General features: G+C 54.3%; 6 protein-coding genes across 6 annotated transcripts; 4 read left to right on the forward strand and 2 right to left on the reverse strand.

Moving 5' to 3' along the window:
• Positions 1-49: 49 nt before the first annotated feature.
• Positions 50-3,449, forward strand: CH63R_12011 (Norsolorinic acid reductase; the record flags this gene model as incomplete). The annotated part of the gene is made up of 4 exons (XM_018306985.1): positions 50-689; positions 758-1,041; positions 1,119-1,394; positions 2,043-3,449. 4 exons carry the CDS (start codon positions 50-52, stop codon positions 3,447-3,449), a joined length of 2,607 nt encoding a protein of 868 aa, XP_018153826.1.
• Positions 3,450-8,189: 4,740 nt separating this feature from the next.
• Positions 8,190-10,053, forward strand: CH63R_12012 (Hexose transporter; the record flags this gene model as incomplete). The annotated part of the gene is made up of 5 exons (XM_018306986.1): positions 8,190-8,334; positions 8,406-9,076; positions 9,154-9,503; positions 9,569-9,852; positions 9,917-10,053. 5 exons carry the CDS (start codon positions 8,190-8,192, stop codon positions 10,051-10,053), a joined length of 1,587 nt encoding a protein of 528 aa, XP_018153827.1.
• Positions 10,054-11,436: 1,383 nt separating this feature from the next.
• Positions 11,437-13,259, forward strand: CH63R_12013 (Serine carboxypeptidase; the record flags this gene model as incomplete). Its single annotated transcript, XM_018306987.1, has 6 exons — positions 11,437-11,674; positions 11,757-11,959; positions 12,069-12,360; positions 12,435-12,812; positions 12,869-12,946; positions 13,012-13,259. The coding sequence occupies 6 exons, from the start codon at positions 11,437-11,439 to the stop codon at positions 13,257-13,259; spliced, it is 1,437 nt and encodes a 478-aa protein (XP_018153828.1).
• Positions 13,260-14,621: 1,362 nt separating this feature from the next.
• Positions 14,622-16,489, forward strand: CH63R_12014 (Cytochrome P450 monooxygenase; the record flags this gene model as incomplete). The annotated part of the gene is made up of 3 exons (XM_018306988.1): positions 14,622-15,104; positions 15,192-15,743; positions 15,803-16,489. The coding sequence occupies 3 exons, from the start codon at positions 14,622-14,624 to the stop codon at positions 16,487-16,489; spliced, it is 1,722 nt and encodes a 573-aa protein (XP_018153829.1).
• A 509-nt stretch (positions 16,490-16,998) lies between these two features.
• Positions 16,999-18,945, reverse strand: CH63R_12015 (Oxidoreductase; the record flags this gene model as incomplete). The annotated part of the gene is made up of 3 exons (XM_018306989.1): positions 16,999-18,006; positions 18,065-18,442; positions 18,538-18,945. The coding sequence occupies 3 exons, from the start codon at positions 18,943-18,945 to the stop codon at positions 16,999-17,001; spliced, it is 1,794 nt and encodes a 597-aa protein (XP_018153830.1).
• Positions 18,946-19,564: 619 nt separating this feature from the next.
• CH63R_12016 (glycosyl hydrolase family 31) lies at positions 19,565-22,269 on the reverse strand (the record flags this gene model as incomplete). The annotated part of the gene is made up of 2 exons (XM_018306990.1): positions 19,565-20,599; positions 20,665-22,269. The coding sequence occupies 2 exons, from the start codon at positions 22,267-22,269 to the stop codon at positions 19,565-19,567; spliced, it is 2,640 nt and encodes an 879-aa protein (XP_018153831.1).
• Positions 22,270-23,423: the final 1,154 nt, after the last annotated feature.

The raw sequence follows: 23,423 nt of genomic DNA on the forward strand, positions 1-23,423 counted from the left end.
GAACAGTCTCGTGTAATGTCGTGTATAAAGAGGCAGTGATGCACGGCTGATGATCCGTTCTCTTCAAGCTGCCTCATTCGTGAAACCCCTAGCTTTACACTCTTCTACACTCAACATGTCGTTCTTCGAGTTCCCTCCCAAGCCCAAATCTGCCCTGGGTTGGCACCGCACCCTGTCCCCGAACGCCGGCGTCAAAGTCTCGCCCATTTGTCTGGGCGGCATCAGCATCGGCGATTCCTGGAGCAGCATCTTCGGCAAGAACGAGGACCCCTTCAAGCTGCTTGACGCCTATTTCGCCCTTGGCGGCAACTTCATCGACACCTCCAACATCTACAACTCGGAGGACTCGGAGAAGCTCATCGGACAATGGATGGAGGAGCGCGGCGTCCGGGACCAGATGGTCATCGCCACGAAGTACACGGCGGGATACCGCGCGTACAACCGCGAAAGGGAGCCGCTGCAGAGCAACTTCACCGGAAACTCGGCCAAGAGCATGCACATCTCGGTCCGCGACAGTTTGAAGAAGCTGCGGACGGATTACATTGACGTTCTCTATGTCCACTGGTGGGACTGGACGACGTCGGTGGAGGAGGTCATGAGGGGGCTTCATGCTCATGTCATGGCAAAGGAGGTTCTTTACTTGGGAATTTCGGACACGCCGGCTTGGGTCGTGGTCAAGGCAAATGCCTGTGAGTCGAATCGCAAAACCCGGTGCCCACATCCCCGGGAGCCTCCACCGATACTGACATTCACACAGATGCTCGTGCCAACGGGCTCACCCCGTTTTCCGTCTACCAAGGAAAATGGAACGTTGCTCTGCGCGACATGGAGGCGGAAATCATCCCCATGTGCGAGGACCAGGGCATGGCCATCGTCTCGTGGGCAAGCCTTGGCGGCGGGCAGCTCTTGACATCTGAGCAGAGGGAGAAGTTGGAGAAGGACCCCGATGCCCGGCCAAACATCTACGAGAACTCCCCCATTGACCTTTGTAATACGCTCGAAAGCTTAGCCAAGGAGAAAGGAACTTCGCTCCAAGCCATTGTAAGTGACAACTCCAGGGTATTGGAGCGAGGAGAACAGTACCTATTGTCGAAGTGATCGCTCTAACACATGTCTAGGCACTTGCGTACTTGCTCCATCAGTCAACATACGTCTTCCCCATAGTTGGTGTCAATAACCTAGCCCACGTCGAGGCCATGCCGGACGCCGTTGGCGTGGAGCTGTCAAAGAAAGACATCGACCTCATCCATGAAGCATCGCCGTTCGACCCGGGATTCCCGATGAACTTTTTCTTCAGCAGATTCAAGGACCAGAAGTACGATCTGAGCCTGACGGCCGCCGACAACCAGCAATACCGTCTATCGGCGTGGATTGACGCACCCCCGAAGCCTTCGGTGAGTAGGCCACAAGGCGCCCATGATGACCACAGTTCGATTAACGCGAGATAACCACCAGCCATACAAGCCCAGAAAGACGGGACACGAGACAGAGTAGGACGATGCCATGAGGATGAGTCGCTTGAGACAGTCGATTCATCACCGAACCCAAGCGGATTGATGAGTGAGAAGGAAGAGGAGATGACTACTCAACTTGGAAACACATGTGATGATGCAACCTGTCAAATAACCGAGAATTGTTACTCAAGCCTCGTCTCAAGCACTCACTGATGGTCCAGGAATCAGCCACATCCAATCGGGTGCTGCAAAACCCCCTTGGCGCAAAAGGGGGGTCTTGTAGCAGCACCTCATGGGATCATTGAGAGCCATGGAGTCGATCTTGCAGAAATAAACGAATATTGTACTGCACTTCAAGTTTATCATGCTGAGCACTGCAAAGCCTCATCTTTGCTTGGCCGGCAAGCTGCCTGGGCATGTGCAAATTTGGATGTGAAGGATGATCTTTTGTCTTGGTCGGTTCTGTCTAGGCGTTCGCCAGGTTGCAATTGGTGGTTGGTCCTTGTCTTTGTTGTCGATCTCCCAGCACAGCCGGGCGTTTTCTATGGACTGCATGGTATTGGCCACTGGGCGTATGATCTTGACTAGCCACACCGAAGCCGTGAGATTCTGCCTCATGTACCGCCGCTCTTCTTCCACCGGGCGGCAGGCTTTCTTGACTTCCGCTTGGCACCATCATCACATATGAAGGGGCGTTGCCCACCAAAACCCGAGCCTCTGCACTTGACCTTGTTGATTGTCTCTTCATCTTCGCTTCTCATTATCATCAATTTCCACGAAACGATCAACATGGAGGACTGCTCTTCCATTGACTACTTGGGCTCATTGCTCACCGTCTGCACCACAGACAAGTACCGGTCCATCTGCTTAGACGACAGGAGTGGCCATGTCAGCTGCAACATGACGATGGGCGGTCCATTCTCAATCGATAGCGACCTGGCTCACTTCTTCCTCCCTTATGGCACAGTCGCGTGGATCAGCAACATCATCGGACTTTGGATCTGGATTGCCTTGATGAACGGCAAAACCCCGCTCAATCCGAACCGAGAAATCAAACACACGACTCTCATTCCCTTCGGTGCCATAGCATGGATCGTCTTCGTCGTAGTGAGCGCAATAATCAAAGTTCCCAGAATGGAGAGTAGAGATCTGAAGATCATCACCATCTGCCGAGTCGTGGTTGCGGTGATGATTTACGGACCCACGCTTTGCCTGATGAGAAAAACACCCATCGGCCATGAGCAGTCAAAGACGGCGGAAGAACAGACGGACCAAGACAAGGGCAAAATACCAGAAGAGTCCGCCGAGACGATGGACGAAAATGTCGGTTCCCGGTGCCATTCATTGGATTCTGTCAGATCGACGCCATCAACAAGCAGCACCATCGTGTCGGCATCAGAGAAGACCGGCTTTCTAGACAGCATCACCAGCAGAGTCCCAGGAATCCAGAGAACAGACACGAAACCATCGACCGAAGACGACACGGACCCCTCGAAAAAGGCAACAAGCACCACAGAAGGCACAGGTGCCCTGTTTTTGGGATTGCTCGGCCTCTCGCTCGTTTACATCATCATGTTCTACAGCGTTGTCGGTATTGCGAAAAAAGTCTTTGATAGCAGTCAGATCACGGATGTCCGACAACAGCGAGAAGTCAGAGATACCCTGATACTCTTCGGCGTGCTCTTGGGGATTGCCGTTGTCGCCGGCATCCTCGGCCTTGCCAGCAACCTCAACGCGGATTCGAAGCAGTCGGAGGACGAAGAGAGCATCGACAGAGAGGAAAGAGAGAAGAAGAAATCGGCAGAAGCCAAGAAGATAAAAGAAGCTGTCCTTTTAGGTGTCCTTGTGCTGGGTGGGATCCTCAGCCTGTGGTGTCAGTTTTTCATGCTTGCCGCTGCCGCTAGGGACACGCATGGAATTGTGCATCTCGGAAAAACGTCAAACCTTAGTTTGGTTTACATGATTCTGTCTAACGTGCTTTTGTTCGCGTTCTGACGTTGGAGCTCAAGGATGTAGTACTTTGCAGGCGAAAAGAGGAGGCAGGTCGAGCAAACATGTTATTACTGTAGCACCAAATCAACATGAATCACAGAATTAACACACGCAGGAGTAACTCCTAATGGCAAACTGAGAATCAGGAAATTCGGAAATGATGAGGCCTACCGTTTTTTTCGACGCCTCATGTTGCTCAACACATGACGCAGAGTGGCAGAACAGAATGGTTGGTAACTGACGGTGTGTTCTCGTCGGCGGTTTTATGCATGAAGGATGGCGGTCAATGAAACACAAAGAAGAAGATATATGTTCTAGAGCATGCGATGCTTAAGTAAAATAGGGCTGATTTGGATTAGAGACAAGGTTTCAAGGTCTCGGTGGCAACAGGCGATGTTCCGAGATGGAAAACAACATTATGCCATACTGCGACGTGCAGTTGTTGTGATTCGGGTTTGAGCTTTTATCTGAAATGCACTTGATGGCAAGAGCAAGGAAGATGAAGACTGTCGCGGTAGCGAAACCGACGAGGTGGTGTTCAGAGAAGGGAAAGCAAGAGAAGAGCAGATCTCTAGTAATGCTGAAGATAGTGACATATTCTCATGTCCCTGACATGGTGATCACGGGTGAGCAACTCACTTAGATATCAATTTTGAACAGCCCCTTTTGCATTTCTGAACTTGCGGAATCAGCGGCGGCTGCTCGAACTGTCTCTCTCGCGGCCGGAGACGTGGTTCTCCAAAGGCGCGGGCCCGTAGACCTCGACCTTGAAATGTGAGTGTAAGCCATACCTCCGTCTGTCCGTCTTCAGGATTTGACTTGCGGCCCTCGAGCCCACTCGTGCGTTGGAAAATTCTCTCAAGATGTGACTAGCAGGCTCAAATAGATGACGAACGGAGCATCCGGACAATCTCGCTTTGGTGTCTACAATGAGCTCTCACACAGCGACGTTCCTCGAGCACCCGTGCAATCCCGTGTGAAAGCCGTGAAGCCGAACACCGAGACATAATGATGGAGGTGCAAACCTCACCACTACCGGCCTCAAGCATTGGCAAAGGGGGAGAAACCCAATGCTCAGAGGCACATCATCTGCTCCGCTAGGCCGAAACTAACAAACAGTGGCACATTGACGAATCGGAACTCTTCATCAATCACGGCCAAGCACTGGGCGCTCCAAACCATCAACTCACGCGCTCGGCTTCACTCAAGACTCCGGGCTTAACGAGCCTGCCAAGCTCTCAGACTGATTGACCGGAAATGGCTGCGCCGTCCTTCTCCTGAGGATGACGTCAAAGTTCGAGTTGGTGTCAATGATGCCGCTCATGCCATTCGCGTATCACACATGAGATGAGACCAGACACACACACACACATCTCTGTTCGAAGTGGTGTGAGAGACCGTGCGACAGCCTTTCTCTTCTTCTGTTCTTTCGCACAAAGTATATCCCCCTCTCTTTTTGGGTTTAATCTCCCGCCCTGTAAGGACAAGCCGTCATTTTAATAACCTCGCATCGAGCAAGCGAGTCGTTGGAGTGGCCATCATCTGAAGGCGGGAGTTTACCGTCCAGCGTCAGCCATAATAGCATCATGGCATAACACTGGCATATTGATCCAACTCGGCCAAGACGAATAATCCGATTACTGCCAACCCCATCATCTCATGATAAGTACACAGCCTCAACCTAGCCTGTCAATATTCGCCTTCGGCCAATACGGACAATCTTGGCACACATCATTGACCAACCGAAACTTAACAACGCCTTGCAGAAAAGCGATGACATTGGGAGCTGAATTCTAGGAATTCGAGGCTTGGTATCGTGGCTGAAGCGCGAAGTGAATTGACTCAAGGTTCTCTCGATGCCTTAAACCTTTGAGTTGACCTAAGCTAGATGTGGGACATGTAAAAGTCTCGGCGACGCAGTCGATGATGAACCTATTCCGCACTTATCGGTCAAGCAGACCATAAACTGGTCGAAAAAGATGAAGACCCCAAAAGTAGGTGTCTACTTGGGACCCGTGGACCAAGCCACGGGCAGAATGAGAGGCTATTGGGCGGGTTACTATCAGGTTCTTAAAAATGCAACAGTTGAGGACGGTCATTGCTGGCGGTGTCAATTCTCCAAAGCTTGGTATTGTTGACTTCCCGCAGAACCCTGTCGGAACCCCTGAACCTGCTGGGTCAAAGCCTGTTGATTCAAGCCCTCGTTTGCGCTGTGAGCGAGATCGAACAGCTTGTTTGCGCGCGGGGTATCATTCGCTCGACGGCTGAGATCTGCAAAAGTTGGCCTAGGAACCCTTGGCATCCTCGTGGTAATGTGTTCCACTTCCATGCGGTTTCGTCTGTCGCGGGGGCGGGAATGGACGGGTATCGATTCCTAGTGCCCGCTGCAGAGCGAGTCTGATCGCCATAGTGGCGTCTCTGGAGCAAAGACCCATCGAGTTTCCGCATTAACGGAGTACTGAATCCGTCTGTTGTGTGGTGTTTTCGGCTCCGTCGGCAATGTATCTGCTAGCCATAAACCGAAATCTTGGAACAGCTCTCAGCTACTACCACTTGTCAAATCTCAACAGACGACCCCGAAGCTCTCCCGTTGACACGGGCGATGACATGATGCCTCGAACTGGAACAGAAAAAAAAGAAGAAAAAAGCCCATTCATTGAGTTCCTGTAGTCCAGGTTATTGAAACATCCAAGGGGTGGTATTCGCCTCCCTCAGACCAAAGAGGAGATGCTTATCAGCCTTGACCGGACCCGGTACCGAAACCGAAAAGCGGACAAAATGAAAAGCGGGAAAAGGAGTATGGAGGTTGGGAGACAAGCTTCTATGTGTTGACCCCGACATCTGTTGCCGTTCAATGACAGATTTCTCGGCATCTAGAATGGCGACCCTCGTAGCGGTAGACCTCGCTGAGGTCTTGCAAGTTGTAACAACCTGCGGCCTCGGAACGCAATCCATTGGCTAATGAGAAACGGGGGGAAAAAGGGTCACTTATTGCCCGAAGCTTGGTAGTCCCCTCCTTGACATCGAAACGTGGAGATGTTTCGCGGTCGGCCAAAGCGTCACGTCCCGCCTTTTTGACCTAGGTTAAGGCTCCCTTTCACCAATAGCCAGTGGGCAGGCTGAAACACATTATTAGACTCCTGAGATCTATGCCCTGTGGGCGTCAAGGTTCAGCATCTGACTAGAGACGAGGCTGTGATGTAGTGTTGCTGGATGTCCTCTTGTCCCGGCCGGAGATTGTTGGCGTCCCGCGGGCCGCATGCAGCATGACAAAGGAAAGAGGGTGTGAGATCTTCCGGCACAACGTCGGTTCAGTATATATTACAAATCCTGCCAGTCGCATTTCATAGTCGTCTATTTCAATTTCGATGCGTCAAACGTGGGCATGGCAATCACACGGGTTCGGTGTCAGATTACATTGGTGTCGAAAAGGTGAGGCTCTTGATGTGCAGATCGACCTCGTTCGGCAGATGATGTCGCCCATCGGGCGATAGATTGTGGCCGAGAGCTCAACTTTTAAAGAATCGTGTCGGCCGAGAAGAGTGGCCTGAGACGGAAGCGGCGGCGAGTTTGCAACACTCTGCATCGGCCGTGTTTCCCGATGTAGCTGATTCCATCCCATGATTGTTGTGTGAGCGTTTGGCCACTTTGGCTGTGTACTCAGTCATTGTCCGTGTTAGTTGTTGGCCTTGGATACTTCCAACGTTGCACAGAGAGTGCTTCAGCCGTTCCGAGACCGAGGTAGCCATAGAATTAAGAGAGTTGCAGCAGCCCGACTCTGACTTTCTAGACCTTACCGCAGGTGTAAAAGCCTTTTTGAAGGCGGAACAAATCGTTCTCGTTAACTGCAGCTGGGCACACATATGGAAGTGTCGGCCCAGGCCAATCGGTGAAGCAATTGGTCTTCACAGGAGACAAGTTTCTCGGCATAACTCAAAGGGAAGATAGATCGGACGGTACTAATGTACCCCGCGTATCTAGCAAGGGTCGATAACTAGTGGAGATACATCCGGGCCGGACCCGTCAAATCGCATCTACATGGAAGTGATCAGTTGAATCATGCAGGTCACTCGGGAAGGATTGTGTCCCCTTTGGCCCAGAACCATCACAAGGCCAGCGTCTCGCGGGCCTCGAAGGGGGGGAAGGCCAGACAAGTCTCCAGTTTAAACGAAACAATCGTGGGTGGTTTCTGGTCCATGTCGTGCAATCATCGGCGCGTCCCATTGTTGATTCGACGACGTTGAGAAAAAGCCCAGTGTCTTCTGACCATCTCATGGAACGCGAATTAGGGATGCTGTTTTGCCTTTCGAGCAGGATGACGGCCCGAATTGAAACGATTCTGTTGAACACTTGGCGGACAGAGCGCTCTTGGGCTGGTCGCGGTGTGCCCCGACGGGATCCCTCGGGAAGCGTTGACGCTCCCAGAGACCATCCAAAGACTCAATGGACGAGTGTGCGAGGTCTGAGGGTCTGGGTTGGGTTTTCCATGATCGTCCGTGAGCCCTGGCGCAGCCCACTTTGTCCAGACATTTCCGTCTCGCCTCCTATATGAGGGAGAGCGGTAGGCGCGCCGTCAATCCATAAAAGAAAGGCTCCCTGCCTTGTTGTGCGATCGACCGTGTTGTATTCGTGTGAGACGAGGGTAGAGGGCAGATAGATGCCCATACAAGAAGCAGAAGAAGAAGATAGCTGGTCTTGAGATTTTCTTTCTTTTGGACGTCTCCTCAAAACCGCCTGCCCATCATGCTCGACTTCCTCCACCGGCACAACTACAAGGTGACGCGCCACATCACGTCGAACCTGTTGATGGTCACCTTGGTCTTCGGCATGAGCGTCTTCACCTTTGGATATGAAGCTTCAACGCTCAATACGATTCAGGCCATGACACGTGAGTATCCCTCCCTCTCACACGCGGGGGGTGACTGAGCAACTGATACTGACGATGTTTGGGCAAAAAAGCATTCGAACAGAGGTTCGGCGACTTCATCCCCGAAAAGAAGGCCTTTGGCTTCACCTCCAACAAGCTGGCCTACATGAACTCGTTCCCTCTCCTGGTCTACGCCGTCGGCGTAATCGTCGGTGCTCAGATCGGTGAGCGCTGGGGCCGAAGGCTGGTCTTCATCATCACCAACATCGTCTGCATGGCGGGCACCATCATCGTCTTCACGGCCAAAACCTACGATCAACTCCTCGCCGGCCGAATGATCGTCAACTTCCACGTGGGCATGGAGGCGTTCTTGATTCCCATGTTCCAAGCCGAGATCGCTCCCGCCGCCGTCCGCGGTTCGTTAACGGCGATCTACGGCGTCAACGGCGTGTTTGCGGCCTTCGTCGCGTCCATCATCACCGATTTGACCAGCAAGATCCCGAACGACAACTGCTGGAAGATCCCAGTGGGCATCGGTCTCGTTTTTCCGACCTTCTCGCTGTTCTTCTGGATCCTCATCCCGGAGTCTCCTCGGTGGCTGCTCCGAAAAGGAGACTATGCAAAGGCGGTTGAGAACATGGACTATTTGTATGGGGCCATGCCGAATTTTGATGCCGAAAAGGAGGCAAAATTTCTTCAAGAGGCTCTCAACACCAGCGAAACAACGGGGAAGTGGAAAGATTTGGTGAAAGGAACCAACCTGGTAAGCCGCCGTTCTCATGGAATAACTCGAAAGACGTTTGGCTGCTAACACGAGACTTTTTTTTTTTTTTTTAAAAGCGCCGAACTGGCAACGGACTGATTGCTTCAGCTCTGGCTCAGCTGTCTGGCGCATCTTTCTCCAACTTGTACGGCACCATCTTCTTGAAGAGCTTGAAGGTCATCGACCCCTTCATGGCAACCATGGTCAAGAGAGCACTTTTGCTCGTTACGGCAATAACATTCATGTTCATCATCGACAAGGCCGGCCGACGTCGACTATTCTTGTACATGGGTTTCATGCAGACGGCGGTCCTCATGGTCATGGGCGGCTTGGGCACCATCGCCCATCCCACGTTGGACATCAACAAGGGGATTGTCGCCTTGACAATGATGTACCCGGTTTTCCACTTTGTTTCCTTCGGAGGCCCGTAAGTATCTTCTTCAGCTTGCCTCGCAGAATACCAGGGCTGAACACGGCTAACGTTGAATACAGTCTGCAACTGACCAAGACCGAGATTCCGCACATCACTCTTCGAGACAAGTCCGTCATGCTCTTTTGGTTGACGGCAAATCTCTGCAATTTCATCTCAACATTTACCTTGCCCTACCTGCTCCAGGAGCCCGCCAACCTCGGCTCAAGAGTCGGTCTGATCTACGGGTCCATCTCAGCCCTGGGCCTTGTGTGGGGTTGGTTCTTTATGCCAGAGATGTCGAAGAAATCACTCGAAGAGATTGATGAGATGTTCGCAGCCGGGGTCCCAGCCTGGAAGTCACGACGTAAGTTCCTAGATGCACCCCCCCTCCCCATATGATATAAAATTGCCTGGCTAACACGACGCAGACTGGAGAGGCGAGCACACTGCCAAGATCACCGAATTGGAGAACAATGGCGTGATCGGCGACAGTGAAAGCGAGAGAAATAGCATCGCGAAGAGCGATCCGGCACATATGACGCAGGAAAAGCCATCCAAGGTTTGAGATGAGACGTACAGTTGGAGACAATGACACGAATAAACGGTGCAAACAAACACCTATCTAAATAGTAATCTTAATACTTTACAGTACTTGACTGTCTAGACGACCAGTCACTCCATTCCACCTCCATCTCTTCAGTGTAGAAGCATCGAAGACAAAGACAAAGGTGTGCCACACTGCAGCAGAACGTATTCGGTCAGGCGCCGACGCCGAAGGACGGAAGTCGAGATTCCGAAACCAAACTCAAGGGACTCGGCAGCCCAACGTTGCAATCTGTCGCTTACTTGCCAAGGTTTCCTGAAAAATCAACCTTTTGCACAGAATGATCTATGTCGGCGAGAGTTTATCCCAAGTTTTGTGTCGGTAAAAGTTGTCCGAGGCTGACTACCTTATGGTGATGTGCCGGACATCTTGGTTTCTCTGCGATGATGGCGTATCCAATCAGAGCGTACCAAATGGAAGACGGACCACGGACTGCCTCGTGAGATGTCGGCATTGTGCGAATAAGATGTCGCGATTGTGACCTTCATCAGGGGCCATACTTTCAACCAGACATGTTTCTTGCGGAACTTCATCTGGCATCTCTAACTGACAGTCCAGCCTCAGCTCACTGTAACCAATCACTCGGTCTGTAAGGCCAGCTCCTTTGGAATTCCTATCTTATTAATGTCTCTCCATCGTCGTCTCCATCGTGGAGGAGTAGACTGATTGGCTCGCAAACGAAACAACTGCCCAACTTTGTTCTTGTTTCTAAATCATCAGACGGAACACACAGACGAAACACAACCACCAAACTCAGGGCTCTTCGACCTGGCGTGCCCGGGTCCCTCTGTTGAAGCCAGGAGTGGGATTTTCCCTATGCTTAAGCACGAGGGAACTTATATTTCTCAATTCTAGGGCGATGAACTACGCGATAGATCTCTAGGATGCTATCTCGGGGAGCCTTACTCAATATGTCCGACTCTAGCAACCTCGGGGCAATGTCTCATGGAAACAAACATTATCGTCATGCCGGATCTGCCCTTTGATGACCATCGTAACCGCTGGATATCTCCCCATGCCTGGCCGATACGGATTGCACGGCACCGACCTACCAGGATAAGAAGAAGTCTGTTGATCGGAGAGGCACGAGGCTTTGTAGTGAGGCTCGATGGGGCCCATAATTCAAGCTCTCATCACCAGGATCGGCCAATACAGCTTACCCGTATGAGAACCCCGCGTCGCAACCCTCACCAGATTGGAGGCGCGCGTTTGTTCCAAGCTCAAATACAGCTCCTCGGCCGCTCACTTATCGCAGCTTCGTGAGGCGCTCTAGGTCTTCCTTTCCCTTCTTATCCAGCATCTTCTTGCGTTTCTATTCTTCCTCCTTGGGGTTTGGGAACCAATATGAAGGGCGTCTCTTTCTTTCCGTCGGCCGCCTTGTGCCTGGCCGCGGTCGCTGCGGGGCTCGCCATGCCCAGAAGCTATGCAGTCGACAGGTCGTACAGCTTGATGTCAGAGGCGGGAACCAATTACAGCGTCTTTGAACACGCAGCCACGAACTCTAGAACCCGGTTTGTCCAGGACTCGGGCATCTGCGAGACGACGCAAGGGGTTAAGCAGTTTTCGGGCTACTTCGACGTCGGTAAGTCACTGCGAGAAAGCCGTCCCACGTATCACCACGCACACATGTGAGCTTGAGAGATGTTGACGACGAGAGGCTACAGGAACCGACCAGAACATGTTCTTCTGGTTCTTCGAAGCGCGTAAGGACGCGAAGACGGCGCCCCTTGCCTTGTGGCTGAACGGCGGGCCTGGATGCAGCTCCATGCTCGGCCTCTTCCAGGAAAACGGACCCTGCACGTTCGGCACAGGGGGCGGCGCGGAGCCGACTTTGAATCCCAACTCATGGAACAACTTTGCAAACATGGTGAGTTGTGCCTCACAACACAATGTGCCCCGCGAAACCCCAAACACGGCCGCGCTCGTCCGCTTGTCTCCAAGCTCTGCTCTGCCCGTGCTGACTGTTCCGATCAAAGCTCTACGTGGACCAGCCGATCGGGGCCGGTTTCAGCTACGGCACGAGCGATACAACCAGCACAGTCAAGGCCGCGCCCAAGGTTTGGGCACTGATGCAGTCCTTCTATACCCAGTTCCCCGACTACAAGAACCGCGACTTCGGTGTGTTCACCGAGTCGTACGGCGGTCACTACGCCCCAGAGTTTGCCGACTACTTCCAGGACCAGAACGAGGCCATTGACAAGGGGACGGTCAAGGGCGAAAAGATCAAGTTGGTAGCCGTTGGAATCAACAACGGCTGGATCGACCCAGGTAACATAGCTGACCCCCGCCCAAACGACTGACGACGACGGCCGAGACAGCGGTACTGACTATGAGTTGCGCAGAGGCCCAGTACCCCGCTTACTTGGAGTACGCCGTTAACAACACGTACAACAAGATCATCGACCAGAGCAAGCACGATGAGATCGTCAAGTTGTATGAGAAGGACTGCAAGCCGGCGATAGCCAAGTGCACGGAGATCGAGGGCCAGGACGAGGCCTGCGTGGCGGCCGATACGACTTGCTACAACGCCGTGGAAGCCCCCATAGAGGCCGTCAAGACCTTCAACGTGTACGACGTCAGGGCCAAGGACGACAAGTTCCCGCCCAACACGTACGCGAAGTACCTGCAGAAGCCCGAGGTCGTGAAAGCCATCGGCGCAAAGTCGTCGTACCAGGAGTGTCCTCAGGGGGCCTATGACAAGTTTACTTCCACCGGTGACGGTAAGGCCCAGGCCCCGTTTCGATTGGGAGATTGTGAATGCTGAAACGGTTTGCAGCTCAAAGATCGTTCCTCAAAAAGCTTCAGGAGGTGAAAAACAAAGATGTCCAGGTCCTCATTTGGGCTGGTGACGCCGGTAAGTCACATGCAACGAAACCCTCACCCTCTTTAATGGCAACATCACTAACCTTCCTCGGGTAGACTTCATCTGCAACTACATCGGTAACTACGAAGTGGTGAAGAAGGTCGGAGGCGAGGAGTTTGAGAAGGCGGAAATGAAGGACTTCAAAATGGACGGGAAGAAGAAGGGCGAGTTCAAGACCGTCAAGAACCTGAGCTGGCTGATGGTCTATGAGGCCGGCCACGAGCTTCCGGCGTACCAGCCCGAGGTCGCGTTCGAGGCCTTCAAGCAAACCATGTCCAAGAAGCCCATTTCGTCGCCGCAGTAAGCGGAAACGGCACGGCGTAACCCGCAGCAACAAATATGAATATTCCCTTCGGGGGAATCTTGAGTGATATGAGTAATCCTTTCCACATATCCTTGTCTAATATTCAAGGGGAGGCACATAGCCAAGGGGCTTCCCAACACCCTTAACCACTTTCCCATGGTGACAAATATGTCATGTTTCGAATCTTGCCCTCAGTCACGAAGCTTGACCCAGATAATGCAGCAGTTAACCTACAGGATTGCCGCGACGAGGCACTCCTTTCCGCAAGCCGCGCCTAGGCTGGCCAAGTAACTCGAAGCAAGGCGAGCTTTGGTCAAGATTAAATTAAGTACTCTGAGCTCGAGCGTTAATATCCTTGGTTTTGTTCCAGTCTCACCCACCACCTAGCCCCCGTCGTCAAGAAACCATCGGACATTGGGTTGACAATGACCTTGGTCTGGCAAGGACGATTGACTGATATAATGGACATATATCGCAAGGTGGATTCGAATGACGGGTCTTGCTGAGTTGTAGTGGCATCTAGGAGCCTCATACGAGCAGCAAAATAAGACTCAGAGTGGCCGAGGAAGGATCTCAACCGTCTTAAGGACTAGTCGGAGCTGAAAGGGTCAGAGACAAGGATTTTTCGTGATGGCAACTGAAAACTATCATGCTTTTTCTGTGCTACATCAGATAGAGACGTTCTAATTAAAAGGTTATCATGTCTTGACTGACGGCTTTACTCAAGTCATATCCACATGACACGTTATTCCCAGCTCAAATATCGGTGTGTCAATGAGCAGAGAAGACACATATACCTATGATCATCAGAATAGACAGGGGAAAGACACCATCAGAAACTGGTTTTGTGATTCCGTTCCCTTCATGCACGACACTGAGACCAGTCAAATGTCTGGTCTTACGCCAAGGTCTCGCTAAAATCTGACCACATGGAACAGCCCAGGAATCCTGCCACTGCCGGCGTTTTCAAGAAAACCCGGTGGTTGGCTGTAACACTGATGGCGGCATTGCTTACTGCCAATTATCTCGGGTAATTCGGACAGTCGAGTGCTGAAATGCCTCTTTTGCTATTGGTCTATCCATCATCCCTTGGACGCCACCAGCATCCTGAAAGCTGGTTCTTGCAGAGTCAGCTTACGCCCTTGATGAGACCCTCTAAGCCTGTTCTGGACGCAGGACACCAGCCAAGCCTCAAGGATTCCGATGATGTAGCGAGAACCCCGGATTGACTGGCCAGTATATCAAAGCGCTCCCCATGGAGGCGCACACGACGCCTTTGTCGATGCCTCTGTTCTGTTGCCTTCCGTCATCGTGCCGAACAAACTTGACGCCATCCTTCCAAGCCGCGGTCAAGATATCGAAATGGGGGACCAAACCGAATATGGGCTGCATGATGGCCTGAAGAGCGCACTCCTCAACTGGGCGTCCATACTCGCCGGCGCCGTGTTCTTGCTATACGTCCTTCACAGAGCGGCTCTTCCGAAACCCTTGAAGGGAATCCCATACAATCATGAATCGGCGAAAAGGATCTTGGGCGACATCCCGAACATCTCATCCACCCCATCACGGCGGGAATGGTTCGTTGACCTGGTCCGCCGACACAACAGCCCCCTCACCCAGATCTTCATCTTCCCATTCAAGCCTCCGGTCGTCATCTGCGGCGACCCCATCGAATCGCAGGACATTTGCACCCGGCGGACTTCCGAGTTCAAACGAGCCAGCAACTTCAAGAACATTTTCGGCGTGATCCCGAACCATCGCATCGTGATGGCGGATGACGACCCCAGGTTCAAGAAGAACCGGGAGCTGACGAGGGACCTGATGACGCCGGGGTTTCTGCACGAGGTGAGGAGGATGTGTTTCCTACTTCAACGACAACGTCATATTCCGAACAGAGCGTAGTAGCTAATCAGGGACTGGGGGAATTGATAGGTATCGGCGCCTGAGATCTATGATAAATCCATGCGACTCGTGGAGCTTTGGACACAGAAGAGCAGACTCAGCAACGGGAGGCCCTTTGAGGCTGGTAGAGACATTCACAACGCGGCCCTCGATATCATCCTGTCCGTCGCATTCAACCCCGACCCGACCAAGAACATCACGGCGCGCAACATCGCCCACCTTGAGTCCATTCCGACGCCACTTGCAACGACCGGCGACGAAGACCTACCTGTCAAGATTGAGAACCTAGCGGCAGAGCCACTCACAAAGGCTCTCTCCGCATTGGCTGAAAGCGCCGGTAGGATACTGAGAGCGCCACTCCCTCGTTTGAAATTGTGGCTGCTGCGGAGGGAGCGGCTGATGAAGGAAGCTTTCGTCGCGAGAGCCGTCATGGAGGCTCGGGAGCTGGGGAGTGCAGTGGAGAGGATGGAGGCCGGGGAGCCCCCGAGATGTGCGATGGACCAGATAATGATCAGGGAGAGGGCGATTGCAGAGAAGGAAGGGAGAAGTCCAGATTACTACTCGGACACCGTGAAAGACGAGGTATGTTTTATATGACGTGCAGCATCGTTACTGGATGGATACTGACCACATCCTCTCAGCTATTGGGCTATCTCATTGCCGGCCACGACACGACCTCTTCGGCAACGCAATGGGGCATCAAGTTCCTCACTCGATACCAGCCCGTACAGACCCGCTTGCGAGCCGATATCCGTGCAGCTTTCCCCTCTGCCGACCGCCCGCCGCCCGTCGCCGAGATCCTCAAGGCCCAGATCCCCTACCTCGACGCCGTCATCGAGGAGATCCTCCGCTGCTGCAAGACGCTCCCCATCATGAGCCGCGAGGCCACCGTCGACACGCAGATCCTCGGCACCGCCATACCAAAGGGCACGACGGTCATGTTCCTGGCCCACGGGCCGGGCTACCTGCATCCTGCGGTCCCCGTCGACGAGACAAAGCGCACGGAGAGCGGGAAGAGCGCGCAGAGGAGGATCGGGACGTGGGACGCGGAGAGCGTCGAGGACTTCGTGCCGGAGAGGTGGCTGAAGAAGGACGCGGAGGGCAGGGAGGTGTTTGATACGAACGCGGGGCCGATCATGACGTTCGGGTACGGCCCACGGGGGTGTTTCGGGCGCAGGCTGGCGTACCTGGAGATGAAGACTGTGCTGTTCCTGGTGATCTGGAGCTTCGAGCTTGGGGAGGTGAGTGCGGAGCTGGGCAGTTGGGCTTCAACGGATGGGCTTACGACGATTCCGAAGTCGTGTTATGTCAAGCTGAGGAAGGTATAGATGTCTGGCACATAGAGTTGCGAGATGTGTAGCTTTTCATCTATATGGCCCGTTGCGGGCTCGTATTCAAGCAGTATGCCTAATGTCTATGTTCTCCTGCCGGTCCAGGAATGTGTGTCAAGCGGTCCCCCAGCTTGACATCTGTTCAAGAAGCCAGTGGATTGGCATTCTCTACTTCGTTCACACCTTTCGGTATCCAGAGATGCCGCCGCCATGGGACTAGAAATATCTGAGACGATCTTTGCATGACGAGAAACTGGAATGAAGAACCTAGGGCCTCTTAGTGAGTGGGAGAGGAGACCAGAATCGAAGTCGGGTGTGGGTGACGAGTTTGTGAGTATAGTACCAGCAGACCCCACCGTTTAAGTCTACGACTTGTACGGTATCAGACGAGCAGTGTGACTGTCCATGACCTAGAACCAGCCCGTTGCGAAAAACTCGAACCTTGGGTCCCGAAGCAACTCCGTATTCCCTCCTACTTCCTAACCGGACGACATTGTGTTGCGGGTCTACAAATGAGGAAGCATCTGCAGCCATACAGGCATAGAGTAAGCGCCTATCGGAAGTCTTCGTATGCTCGCAAAAGACTCGACGGCCAGGAAAACCCGCCCGCTGACTTTCAGAAGAATGAAGGCTGCGAAGACGATTTCAAGAATGACATAGATGATGACATGGAGTAAAACATCATAATCATCTTTATCCCCTATCTTGAATTCGATGATTCTGGCCATGATGAAGATAAGAACCCAACCGATGGGGTTGCATGATACTATGCAGGCAACCTTCCACATTATACCCTCGGCTGTTGTTGGGAACTCATAATTCCAGGCGACCAAATGAAGGCCGCTATAGATAAAGGGCAAAAGAATTCCAATCAAGCTCGGCTTGATTGGTGATGTCTTCGCCATGATGGGTCGGTCATTCGCCGACGAAAGGACGCCCATAGATTCAAGATCGTGGAAGTGACTCAAGTAATTATAGATGGATACGCCTTCTTGACGGTAATCCAGCCCAATCTCATTATTACCCTTTTCTGAAAAACATAGACTGTAAGATTTTAGGCGCAAAGGTGTGCTGCTCGGGGTTTCGGTCACAGGTCGTGACAGACTTCTGACGAAGTGAGTCGACCGCTCCAAACGGGTTCTGTCCTCGGCTGTGAGCCTCAATTTGGTCTTTGATGGAGTCACAGATTTTTCTGAGCGAAGTCTGATACCGCAGCTTAGAGATTGTCCGATTTCCAGGATTGATACTGCATTCTCGTCGTCCATGACGTCGTCCGTGAGGTGTGGTTCTTGTGTAGGATCGTTCGGCAACAAAGTAATACTCGACGCACGGGGTTGAGAACCAGCGCTATGATTACCAGGGTGCGTAGAGTTGCTTTCGAGCTCCTGTGTCTGGATGGTGAATTCGATTTCGTTCTTCTTGCAAAGCTGTGATTGCACAGAAAGAGCCAGAAAGCCTCTCATCGTTTCAGACTCCGAGTCCAGCATCTCTGGATAGCCGATATCCAAAGGCTTCTGCATTTACAATGAACATTAATGGTACATTGCCAAGAGAGGAAGTGTGAGCTCTTACGGAGAACCAGAAGCTGTACATCGCTGCGGCGCAAGCAACATGGACCATTGTGTGCAACTCCAGGAGGGTTATGGGGAGTCCTTGGGCTTTTCTGGCGATACACTGGAGCAGCATCCAACCGATTTGCATCAAAACCAACGCCTTTTGAATGATGTTGGCCTTGCTCCTGTCTTTCAAGTGCGACGTCCTCACCGCGGTCTCGATGTTGATTTCGCCCAGTTCAACCAGCCTCAGAAATCCTTCCGAGGACAGCCGATGAATATCTTCACAGTTGCTGTTATACGTGAACTCTGGCCCCGGTTGAATGTCTTTGATGGTAACCTGGTAACCTCCCATAATCACAAAGAAACAAAAGTCGAGTTCGACAAGCTGCTTCGACTAGTACACGCACATGTAAGTAACGTTTCAATCATGGTATGCCTGTCGAGATGCTGCCTTCGCTTTGCGTCGATGCATGAAAATGACGGACGTACCGTAGAGGCGTTGTTGTCCAAGTGCTTTTGCAACTCCTTCCTCAGGTTCTGCGCTTCTCGGAGTTGATAGGCTGCAATGACGAGAACATATTCCGGGAAAAGAATGGCGATGACGACCCATCGTAGCTTGTCGATGAGTCCGGCGTAGCGCCCGTTCTTTGCAGGGACGTTGAGATGGAGGACGGTATAGACGCAGGCGCCGAGGGTGACGACGCACGTCCAGATGATGTCGATGCTGCCCCGGACGACGGGGGAGGCTACCCACGATGCCGCCGAAATATTGGAGAGCGCCGTCGAGTCCCCGTGCTGCTCTCGAATGACTCTTTGGATGTCCTCTGCCGTCTGACTACCTGCCAAAGCTGGTACTAGAAGCCAGTAAAGGCAGGAATATAAGAAGAGGACGCGCATGGCTCCGTTGCGGGCGCAGTGTTGAAATGAATACTCAGGGTAGTGTTTGGGTGAAGATGGAAGTGATTTCTATCTAGGAAGACAGCCTGATCCAGCTGGAGGGTTCGAGTCCTGATATATGAACACTGGAAATTAAGCGAGAAGATGCAGGGACGTGGCTGTTGCTGCGCCGATTTCGTGTTCCCGTTTCAACACGAACTCATTTGATAGATACCGCCCTGGACATACGTCACATACTTGAGCACTCGGCGGAGTATGATATTTTTGAAGGGGCGCGGGTGACCTGGGCTCACCGCAGCAGACTACGCGAAGGCAGGTGGCCAATGATTAGACCAAGACAGCATGTAGGACGGACGCCACCGAGACCGGGGTGTATGCGGCATGCGGGATAAAGGGGGCGGCATGCGAGAGGCTTGCGAAGACTGCCTAATCCAACCCCAAGTGTTCAGTGTGAGTTAGTTATCCGTGTTTCGCAGGTCCTGGAAGCGGTGTAGACTGTCGCGAGAATAAGTTGTTGAACGTGGCATCGGCTCTTTGATGAGTCTCGTAATACGTTCTCCCTCCAACCCGAATTATATATACACATGACAGCTTGGCCCACTCCAGGCGACCTCGTCACCTAAACGCTAACAGAGATGTTCCATACCCTCCGACCCTTCGCATCCAAGGTCTTTTCGACGGCCTCGCCTCCCTGAGTAATGACACTCCTCTCCTCGCCGACCGGCAAGACCACATCGACACCCTTCTCGAGCCACAACGGACTCCATCCTTCCCTGGAGCCCTCCGTAACAGCTCCCTTGACCTCGACAGAAATCCTCCCGTCCACAATCTCATACCGGATCGTGAACTTGTACTCCGCCGCCACCTCGCGGCTGATGCCGTCATCCTCGTACCAGCTGTCCTTGAACACGACGCCCTTGACGTCGTTGGCCCCGGACTCGGCGTCCGAGCCCCCGACGGCCGCCGCCGCAGCAGCGGAACCACGCAACGCGGGCGGCGGGAAGATCTCGACGCCGCGCCAGTCGTCCTTGGCCTGGTTCGGGAACTCCGGATCCGTCTCGGCGCGGGACGTCGTGTCGAGCGGCCTGCCGACGGGGACGGCGGCGCCGACGCGCGCGAGGACGGGGATGGAGGTGTACCACGGCGAGAGCACCGTGTGCCACCGGCCGGCCTCCAGGTGCTCGTACGGCGCGTTGGTGTTCAGGAACCCGAAATCTGAGCCGTCGCCCTTCTTGGGGAGGTACACCCTCGCCGTGTCGGCGCCGGGCTCGTAGACGCCGCCGATGACGAGGGCGTCGCCGAACCAGTACTGCGTGTCGCCGTTCTTGATCTCCTTGGTCCACACCTCCGGGTCGGCCTCGTAGCCCCACCCGGTCCAGCGCTGCGGCGGGACGGCGGTGTGGTGGGCACGGAGGTTCTGGGAGTAGGTGTAGGGGACCAGCTCGTAGCGGCGCTTGATGGTGGCGCGGATGATGGGCGTGGCCGTCGGGTACATCCAGGGCTCGATGACGCCGCCGATGAGGTTGTCCTCCTCGCTCGTCTTGAAGCAGTTGATGGCGAAGCGCGGCGAGTGCACGCCGAGCTGGATCCAGCGGACGAGGTGCTCAGGGGTGGGCTGGGGGCCTTCAAAGCCGCCGATGTCGTGGCCGTAGCACTGCTGCTGTTAGCACCTGCAACCTTCATCCCAGATAGGGGAGAACGGAATTGGTATGGACTTACGTGGAGAAGGGAAAAGCTGGCGTTCAGGGCCAACGAGTTGCCGCCTCTCATGGACTCCCAGGCAGTGACGTTGTCGCCGCTCCACGAGGCGCCGCAGTACTTCATGGTTCCGGCCGTCGCGCTGCGCGTGAGGACAAAGGGGCGCTCTTCCGGCTTGCCCTCGACGGTGGCGTCGTGGGACGCCTTGCCCATGAGCTCCGTGTGGATGGCGCGGCCCCAGATGCCGACATCTTTCCTGCTGAGGCCCTCAGGGATCGGCACAAGGTCCGTCTTCTCGAGGGCGCACTGCCAGTCGTCGTCGGGGACGGTGTACTCGTTGTTGTCGTTCCACATGACGTCGATGCCGACCTTCTTCAGCCCGACAACGCCGTCGTACCACCACTGGTAGCCCGCATTGCTGGTGAAGTCGAGGTGGCTCCCCTCGCCGCTCTCGCCGCCGCCCGCGCTCCAGAGCCTCGTCACGGCGGTCTCGCCCGTGTTGGGGTCCTTGAAGAAGGCGCCGGCGGCGGACAGCTTCTTGTACTCGGGGTGAGTGGCGAGCACGTACGGCTTGACGTTGGCGAGGAGGCGGACGCCGTGGGCGTGGGCCTCGCGCGTGAAGGCGCGCGGGTCCGGGAAGCGGTGGTAGTTCCACGTGAAGACGTTGCGGGTCTTGGGCTCCTTCTCGGCGACGGTGTACCCGGAGCTCATCTGGAAGGCCGAGAAGGGGATGTCGTGCTTCTCGCAGTTCTTGACCCAGCCCATGATGGCGTCGTGGGCGCGCGGGGCGTCCATGGCGCTGTACTTCATGCCGCCGCCGATGTAGCCCATCATGTAGCGCGGCACGCGCAGCGGGAAGCCGACGAGCTCGGCGTACGAGCGCACGACGTCGGCGACGGTCCTGCCGACGATGAGGTACTCCTCGAGGCCGCCGTGGGACTGTCGGTGCACCTTGTAGGCGCCCCACATGCCGTCGAGCTCGGATCCGATGGACCAGGTCGAGCGCGAGTGGGCGGTGGAGAAGATGCCGACGGCGCCCTCGGGGGTGACGTTGATGAGCAGCGGGATGTGCTTGTAGAGCGGGTCGGTGCGGTAGGCGTCGTAGCCAAAGGTGTCGCTCGCCGAGATGAGGAAACCGCGGCCGCTAAGGTCCATGGGCGCGGCCTTCTCGCCGAGGCCGACGTGGAGCGTGCCCTTCTTGTAGACGGAGTAGTGGGCGATGCCGGGGCCGTCGGCGGCGTATGAGCGGAATGGCAGGTCCGCGTGGATGGGCTTGCCGGAGTCATCGTGGCCGGCATAGAGGGAGACGATGGGGGTGTTGGACCATTCGACGACGGCCTTGGCGGCAGATGTGGTGAAGGACTGGGTGTTTTCTGACGTCTTGACCTCGACGTCCGTGGGTGCCGAGTCAGTGACGGGCTTGTGTGCGCTGGGGAAAGGGGGGATGGGACGGGATTTGGAGGTGACGGTGGTGCGGAAGACTGTCGGCCGCACGACCTCGAATGTGAATGTGAAGGGCTCCGTCTGGCCGTCTGAGGACTGCAGCTCGATCGAGGCAGTTGAAGCAGCGCCCTTGGCCTCTTGGGGCGCGTACTTTGAGGGGATCTTCTCGCTTTGGAGAAGCATCTTGAGAGGTTATGGACTGGTTGTGGGGGGGGGGGGGGGTTATCCAGAATTCAGTCGTGAGAGTGGGAAGATGAGACGAAGTCTTTAGTTCTCCCAGAGGCAGAGAGAGAGGTCTTGGTGCAGAGCGGAGTTGACGGAAGTATGGCGGGGGTTGGAAATGGGTGTTTGAGGTTACGTGCGAGTTTTATAAGGAGAAGCGGATGCCAGGAGATCGGTCCGGTGAAGGTGAAGAATTCGAGGCCATGCCCGATGTCGCCTTACGGCAGGATGGCATCGTGAGCTACTAAAGTCTGGGTAGACTTGGCAAACTCTCGACTTGCACCGAACTCGTGCGAATGGTGTCCCGAGAGACCTCGATTCCACGGGTCGCCGGCTCGTTCATTGGAGAGGAGGCGTCCCCAGAGCTGCCCCAACATGCACATCCCCGGACGGAATCAGGGGAGACGGCTGATGGCTGCTGTCACGAGCGATGGGAAGAACCAATAGGGGTCGGGATCTTGACTCGTGGGTGGAGGAGGTTGACGAGTTGCCGTGTTGTTGCGTCGTTTGTGTTTGTTGTGTCGTGTCAAAAGCCGACACAAAAGCGGTTAGCGGCCGACCCGAAAACAGCTAGCGGCCGACTGCGGCGCCGCCCTAAAAGGAGTAATCAGCCGCCGCTCCGCTACGGGGGAGTATGGGGCTGCGGGGTATGGGGACGGGCACGGGGACGAATCGGAGAGAGCCTTTCGTAGTGTCTCCACTTTGAGTCTAAGCCAGAGTCACGTGCCATGTCCCGATTCTGCCGGTCCCGGCAAGATTCGGCATTTCACGGGCAATGAAGGCCGGGATTTGCGACGGACATGCGTATGTGTGCAGTTCGTCATGTCGCAAGCTCCCCTTCTTGATGCTCGTCACGATGGACTTCGGTCATCTTCCGGCTCTTGGGGTCACGCTTCCCTGGCCTATTGGTCCTATCATCCTTCCACTTTTGCCTCATCCATCCAACAAAGGTCGGGTCCTCCGCTTCTTCCTCCACATCTTTCCCACATCCATGATCCTCCCCAATGTCTGGGGATTTTCTCCTCACTTTCCTCCACGAAAACAAGAACTCCCCAAAGTTCCCCGCGCGGAGAAGCCGCTTCGCTATGTGGGGGATATGTGTCCATTTCCAATCT

This window comes from Colletotrichum higginsianum, chromosome 8 (genome assembly GCF_001672515.1).
Source record: "Colletotrichum higginsianum IMI 349063 chromosome 8, whole genome shotgun sequence".
NCBI lineage: Eukaryota > Fungi > Ascomycota > Sordariomycetes > Glomerellales > Glomerellaceae > Colletotrichum > Colletotrichum higginsianum.